Raw genomic sequence first — 7,500 nt, 5'->3', positions numbered from 1 at the left:
GCACGTACACACACACACACGCGCGCGCGCGCTAACGTAAACGGGTACGTCCACATACAATCACGCACACACACACATGCTAACACACACACACACACACACACACACACACACACACACACACACACACACACGCTAACACATATATACAAACCCACGCAGACACTGATTGAGAAACAGGGAGAGAGAGAAACACACACAGACACACAAACAGAGACAGATATACTCGCAGACTGATAAGGGAGGAAGTGAGACAAATGAAGAGGCAATGACAAGGTGGAACGTTATGATTATTTCGCTGTATTTACAACACATAATAAGATCAGAACTTCTGTACAATAACTGACGCGATTCTAAACCATTCATCCATCCATTCCACTGTCACACTTGTTGGCTAGCTTTCTCTCAATTCATCCTAACCTGTACAAACTTAAGCAATCAGTCACACTTGTCAGCTTTCTCTCAATTCGTTGAAACCTGTACATACTTGAGCAATCAATCAACAAATAGTTTTCAGCTGTTGGAAGATCCCCAATCACAGAATAGAAAACAACAGCCAAAACGAAATAATATTCGGGGAAGAACTCAAGTTAGCAAGAAAACGAGAAAAAGAAACATGTCTATTATTTAAAATATCATTTTAAAAAAATCAAGTTGTGCAACCCTCTTGGTCCCGTTTCTAAATGATGGCAGAGAGTTCCCGAGAAGAGCCCCAATCACAGCTTTAGGCTGGGCAGCCTTCCTGGTCAGACTTCTTGAACTTGGTGACGTCCACCCCGTACCCCTTGAGCTCGTTCATCAGTCGGTCAGTGAGGGTCTGGTTGATTTGCCTCTCTCTGGCCAGGATCCAGGCGAACTCGATGTGAGCCACGCCCAGGATGGACTCACAGGAGTAGATGAGGGTGTAGGTGTCGTAGTCTGTGTCGATGACGTTGTACTTGCCGTAAGGGGTCCCTGAAACATCGTCGCTACATCGTCATCATGAACTGTGTTTACTGTCACGACTGGAAACCTGGATGAGGCAAAGAGAGAGATGAGGCGGTGATCAGAACTGGCTTAGAGTTGTATGCCCTTGTCTCTCTGAGACCACCAGAATTTGTTTGGTGCTTGACGTTCATCATTGTCAGATTAAAGTTGTGTTGCAGTGACAATACTCCTCGTTCGTACGCAAGTGACACTATTAGTTTGCGGCTGGTCACCAACTTAACAATGTGCTGACAGTCTTAGTCAAAATATGAGAAAAAAAAAAGTGTGCAGCCTGGGTCCCTTTGTTATTTACTCACATGTTAAAGGTTTAAGGCTGACATTTGTCATTCTCATTTATTTAAAATCTAAAGCCACAGACCCATCCAAGAGACCACGTTGCGTCTGGATGGGGTATACAACTGATGTGAAGTTTGAAACCACATTTCGTAATTCTCAAACCAGTAAACATTCCTGAAAACACACTCTCTCTCTCTCTCTCTCTCTCTCTCTCTCTCATACACCCACATACACACACACACTCACGCACACATGCACGCACGCACACACACACACATAAACACACACACACACACATACACACACACACATAAACACTCACACTCACACACACCACACATACACACATAAACACTCACTCACGCACACACACACACACACACATAAACAAACACACACATACACACATAAACACACACACACACACACACACACACACACACACACACACACACACACACACACACTGGTCTTCATCCTTGTTTGTCACCCTCAGTAAACCAATCTGTAGAAGAAAGGGAAGGAACTCACCAGAGGCAAAACGAACCAGCAGGTTGGCAGGGTGATCAGTGTTAGGGCAGTAGGCGTCCCCGACAGCTCTCACCTCTGTTCCGTTCCTGAGGGAAAGGGGCAGACCATTGCTGGTTGTGCGGTGCGTTCCATGACACAGCCTAAGGTTTTCTCTCACACGCGTTTAGAATTCAAACTCACTCTGTCTGCCTCTGTGTTTATTTCAGCTTGTTTGTCCACCTCTGTCTAAATCTCATTGTGAATGTGTGTGTGTGTGTGTGTGTGTGTGTGTGTGTGTGTGTGTCTGTGTGTCTGTGTGTCTGTGTGTGTGCACGCGCGCGCGAGCACTGCTACAAAAGCAAAAGAAAAAAAAACACACGCAAACATAGTGAGCAAGCTACATAAAGGAATATATCTGCTATTGCAGATCGGAACAAGTGCAAGCCAGAAGAATACTTTGTCTGAATGTCTGTCTCAGTCTTTATCTGTGTGTGTGTGTGTGTGTGTGTGTGTGTGTGTGTGTGTGTGTGTGTGTGTGTGTACGTGTGTGTGTGTGTGTGTGTGTGTGTGAAAGAATGTGTGCGCGCGCACTGCTACAAAAGAAAAGAAAAGACACACAAAAATAGAGAGCAAGTAGCAAAAAGGAATATATACACTGTTGCAGATCTGATCAAGTGCAAGCCAGAAGAATACTCAGCTGTCTCATTCTTTATCTCGTTGTGTGTGTGTGTGTGTGTGTGTGTGTACTCCTAAAAAAGAGAAGAAGAAAAGCATACAGAAAAACAAAAAACAAAAACAAAAACTCAGTTAAATGTCTGTCTCTTCTCTTTATCTCGTCTGTGTGTGTGCGTGAGCGCGTGCGTGCGAATGTGTGTGTGTCTCTGTGTGTGTGTGTGAAAGAGAATGCGTGTGTGTGTGCGTGCGTGCGTGCGTGCGTGCGTGCGTGTGTGTGTGTGTGTGTGCGTGTGTGTGTGTGTGTGTGTGTGTGTGTGTGTGTGTGTCTGTGTGTGTGTGTGTGTCCTTTCCTGCGAAAGAGAAGAATTACACACAAAAAGTAGCCAGTGAACAAATAGCATAAAGGAAGATGTCTACTACTACAGATTTGAACAATTAAAAAAATGATAAAAGAAATAACCAAGCCAAAGGAGGTATACTCACTCCAAACCACGATTGTAGACCTCAATATGTCCATCATCCTTCAGGGAGTATTTGGCCCGGGTACATTTGCCCTTCTCAAAGTGTGTGGGGAACACGTAGATTTCGTACCAGTAGCCCAGGTACTGCACACAGCAGGCAGGTAGCAAATAGATCAAAGCACAGAAACTTATTGCGCATCAAATACCCAAGTTAGATTCTGATATTTCATAGCTATCTTGTCAAATTTATTGTTGTTGATTAACTCTCTCCATACGAGCGGCGAAAGAGACGACGTTAACAGCGTTTCACCCCAATTACAACCATCAAAATATTACAAGCGGAAGGCTCTTACACTGAAGAGGTGAATGTTGACAAAGAATACCACAATTCTGACGACGGAAGCTAAAGGTTGGGTCATTCAGACACCCACTGGACATCCGAGGGGTCTGTGTAGAGGAGAAGAGAGGACTGGCCGTACTGAGTGAGTTAAAGGAAAGTAAACCCACTGTATTGTATTTTGATATCTGCTATCATACAATGAGGGGAAGTGGAGGGCTGGAACAAGGTGAGAGTAGGGAGACAGGGTGTCAGGATGTTTTTTTTGCTCACTACATACCTGACATTCGATCAGTCAACACTACACCTTTGAACACTTTTCACAACAAAAGCAAAAACATGGTGTTATACATCACTACGCACAATCATGTGACTAACAAAGGAAAAGAACAGAATTCCTTATGTCCATGTTCTAGTGCACGAATAACTGCGTTTTTACTCAGTGAATGCTTGTGTAGCAACACATTAACAATATACCATTAACAGTAGATTATCCTGGAAACAAGGTGAAGTTAATTCAACGAAACCTGTTCTGAACCTCCTGAGATCATAGCTATGTATTATACATTTCCAACAGACAGTGACAAGGTATAACCATGAAATTGCAGAGGATTACAAGGCCGGGAAATGACGTTCAAAGAAAAGAACCAGACCAACAGAACGCGAAACTTTAAAAAAAAAAAAAAAAAAAAAAAAAGCTGTGATGGAGATTTTATGTTTTCAAACAAACTGGATACAGATCAACAAAACTTGAAACTCTATTATAAGCTGACAGTAAGTATGACGTTCAAACAAACTGGGCCAGTTCATAGAATTTTATCAACAAAATTAATGTAGTTTTGCCACTGGTTTGAATAAAAACAGATACCAGATGAAGTTGTTTTGTTTTTGTTTTTTTTACCCCATTACGATTAACATAGTACAGTACACATATTTTGGAAATGCGTGCACATATACAATTTTGGCAGTCCTTTCAACATTTAGTAAATGATAGATGTGGGAACTAAAGATATATGGTCATTATTGTTGGTGGCTTCTTTTTTTAACATGTAAATTTTATGCCGCTATTTTCCATGTTGGTTTTACCTTGTGTTTGGGTGTATAATATGTTGTAATATGGCTAATTGAACATAAAAAGAAACAAAAAATGATTAAGAATAAACCAACCTAAAAGAATTTGAGCATGTTAAAAAAACAACAAGCAAAAAAAAAAACAACAACATTAAAACCAACAGCAAATTACAGAAGAACTCATACTCAAGCATACTGACCAGCAAAACCTCAAACTCAAAATCCACAGCAGATCACCACAAAGGATGAGTACTGAAACTAAACTAACAAAACCCACATCCTACAGTACATCATCACGAAGACCACGTTCTCAAACAGACCGCATCCAAACCACCAAACCCGAACCCTGCACGTGATTCCTCACCCTGTTGAGGTCAAAGGTGGTCTGTGCGGGCACCGTGGGGCAGCCCCCAAAGCTGGGACTCTGGGCCATGGCGGCCATCACGCAGGCCGAAAGGACAATCAGCTTCAGCATCATGAAAACAGGGGGGATCACTACTCTGGCGGGCACAACACTTGTGTGGTTCGTACACAACTGGTCACGGCTGGAATGCCGTTGACTGCAGGGCTCTGGAGTTTTATAGGGTTTCGTCATGCGTAACTGGTCGACTAAACAGGTTTCGTAAGAGGGGAAGAGGGGGGGGGGGGGGTCAATCCGACTTATCAGTAACTCAGGTCAACAGAAGTGGACCGCGTGGTGAAAAACGTGATGTCTGACTGCAAAAAGTCCCTGCTGTTTCTCATAACACGTTTTTAATCTTCTTTTTATTTTGTGGGAAGTTTTACGGGATGGGCGGGTGAATAGGAAAAAGGGGCTGATGATGATAGGAACAGTATCAGTCAGACATCTGCTCATGGCTTTGCACGTGACTAGCATGAACTTGACAAACACGTTCTTTCTCTCTCTGTCTCTGTCTGTCTGTCTCTGTTTGTCTGTCTGTCTGTCTATCTGTCTGTCTCTCTCTCTGTCTCTGTCTGTCTGTCTCTGAATTTGTCGTTGTTATTGTTGTTGTTGCTGTTGCTGTTGTTGTGTGTGTGCGTGTGTTGTCATGTGTCCTTGTGTGTGTGTGTGTGTGTGTGTGTGTGTGTGTGTGTGTCTGTCTGTCTGTCTGTCTGTGTCTGTGTCTGTCTGTTGGAATTGAATTATTGTTTGCTTGCCTTCTTACACAGAAAGAGAAAGAAAGAGAGAGAGAGAGGGGGAAGACTCTCTTCTGTTGGTGTATACACTCAGCACTGATCAGCGGCTGTGGATTACCACCAACACTCTGGAAACAACAAGGGGTGGAGTGGTGGCCTAGTGGTAAATGCCTCCGCCTAGGAGTGAGGGAGTCTGAGCGCTGTGGTTCGAATCCCACACTAACCAGAATGTTCCCCCTCTCTACTCGACCTTGGGTCATAGTCTAGACTCTAGTCATTCGGAAGAATTGATAAACCAGGGTCCCATGTGTAACATGCTTAAAAAAACACAGTAAAACAGCGCGGAACAACAAGAGTATATAAAAATCTACTTTGATGAACAAATACACTTGCAATACAATACAATACAATACAAACAATACAATACAATACAATGCAACACAACACAACACAATACAATACAATACAATACAAGAGAGAGAACTCAGACAGTGAGTCAGTTTACAAAATCAGCTGTCAGGTCCGTCACGTGAAACTGCACGTGTGGCATGTGATAAGACGACCGTGCTTCCACTCAGAGGGTTAAAGATACCCACACTCTCTCCATGCTCTGACTTCGCCTTCTTCTTCTTCTTGTCATTGTTCTTGTTCTGCTTGTTCTCTCTTGTTCCTCTTGTTGTTGTTATCTTCTTCTTCTGTATGATTTTCATATTTGGTTTCTCCTCCTCCTCCTACTTCTCCTCCTCCTCCTCCTCCTAATCAGCACTATGATGATGACAACGACGACGACGATGATGATGGTGATGATTATTATTATTGTTGTTATCCTAATAAAGCAGTTTACGACTACATTATTGCTCCGGTTTTCTAAGCTTCTGAATACTTTCCAAAATATGGCCATATATTAAATTATGTGATGGAAAAGCATGAAGATAAACGCCAACATGTGTGTGTGTGTGTGTGTGTGTGTGTGTGTGTGTGTGTGTGTGTGTGTGTGTGTGTGTGTGTGTGTCTGTCTGTCTGTCTGTCTGTCTGTGTGTTTGTGTCTCCGAGACAGAGATGCTTTGACGCTTTAATGTCACTGGTCGTGAGGTCCTTATGACACGGGTGAATGCATCAACATACTTTCAATGTATAACAAACAATTACAATAAAAGAATAAAATGGTGAAAGCAAATAGTGAAACAAAACAAAGTTCCTTCTTTGAAGAAAAATGCTATCAACCAGCAGGCTACCAACACACAATAACTCTGTTCATTCACCTATCAATGCACCATGCAACATAAATTATTCCAAAACTGGCTACAGAAGAAAATTGTTAAACCTGTCTGACCACGTAATATGAATTTAAATTATGAATCTATCTTTTTTTTCTCTCTCTCTCCCTCTCTTCTAATTTTTTATTTTATCTTATTTTATTTTTTAAGTGTTTTTTTTTTTCTCAAGGCCTGACTAAACGCGTTGGGTTACGCTGCTGGTAAGGCATCTGCTTGGCAGATGTGGTGTAGCGTATATGGATTTGACCGAACGCAGTGACGCCTCCTTGAGCTACTGATACTGATACTTACCACGTAGTTATGCTTGTTGTGCTTTTTGCCTAATCTTCATAGCTTCTGATATAAATTTTGCTAATGAGATTATCACCTCGTGATCTGATGTCAACATTCTAAAGACATCCTTTATTTTTCCCTTTTTTTTTTCAAAAACCAAACATTTACTTCTCAAATTATCATACGATTTACAATCAAATATAAAATGAATTTCATTGTCAACTGTGGAGTTACACAAAGGACATTTGTATTTGTATTTCTTTTTATCACAACAAATTTCTCTGTGTGAAATTCGGGCTGCTCTCCCAAGGGAGAGCGCGTCGCTACTCTACAGCGCCACCCATTTTTTTGTATTTTTTCCTGCGTGCAGTTTTATTTGTTTTTTCTATCGAAGTGGATTTTTCTACAGAATTTTGCCAGGAACAACGCTTTTGTTGCCATGGGTGTTTTAACGAGCGCTAAGTGCACGCTGCACACGGGACCTCAGTTTATCGTC

General features: G+C 42.1%; 1 protein-coding gene across 1 annotated transcript; it reads right to left on the bottom strand.

The window, feature by feature from the left end:
• Positions 1-682: 682 nt before the first annotated feature.
• Positions 683-4,912, bottom strand: LOC143297668 (apolipoprotein D-like). The gene is made up of 4 exons (XM_076610087.1): positions 4,682-4,912; positions 2,932-3,053; positions 1,795-1,880; positions 683-954 (listed from the first exon to the last, which is right to left on the bottom strand). Exons 1-4 carry the CDS (start codon positions 4,910-4,912, stop codon positions 725-727), a joined length of 669 nt encoding a protein of 222 aa, XP_076466202.1. The 3' UTR covers positions 683-724.
• Between the last annotated feature and the right edge of the window lie 2,588 nt (positions 4,913-7,500).

This window comes from Babylonia areolata, chromosome 23 (assembly GCF_041734735.1).
Source record: "Babylonia areolata isolate BAREFJ2019XMU chromosome 23, ASM4173473v1, whole genome shotgun sequence".
NCBI lineage: Eukaryota > Metazoa > Mollusca > Gastropoda > Neogastropoda > Buccinidae > Babylonia > Babylonia areolata.
The sequence above is the reverse complement of the archived record's forward strand: the minus strand, read 5'-3'. Positions and strand labels throughout refer to the sequence as shown.

Bases quoted from the DNA above. Each gene is read 5' to 3' on its own strand.
- LOC143297668 (XM_076610087.1), bottom strand. From the start codon at position 4,912: ATGACGAAACCCTATAAAACTCCAGAGCCCTGCAGTCAACGGCATTCC. The intron at 3,054-4,681 runs GTGAGGAATCAC...TGCTGTGTGCAG, and splicing joins CCACCTTTGACCTCAACAGG to TACCTGGGCTACTGGTACGA. The intron at 955-1,794 runs GTGAGTTCCTTC...ACGATGTTTCAG, and splicing joins GCTGGTTCGTTTTGCCTCTG to GGACCCCTTACGGCAAGTAC.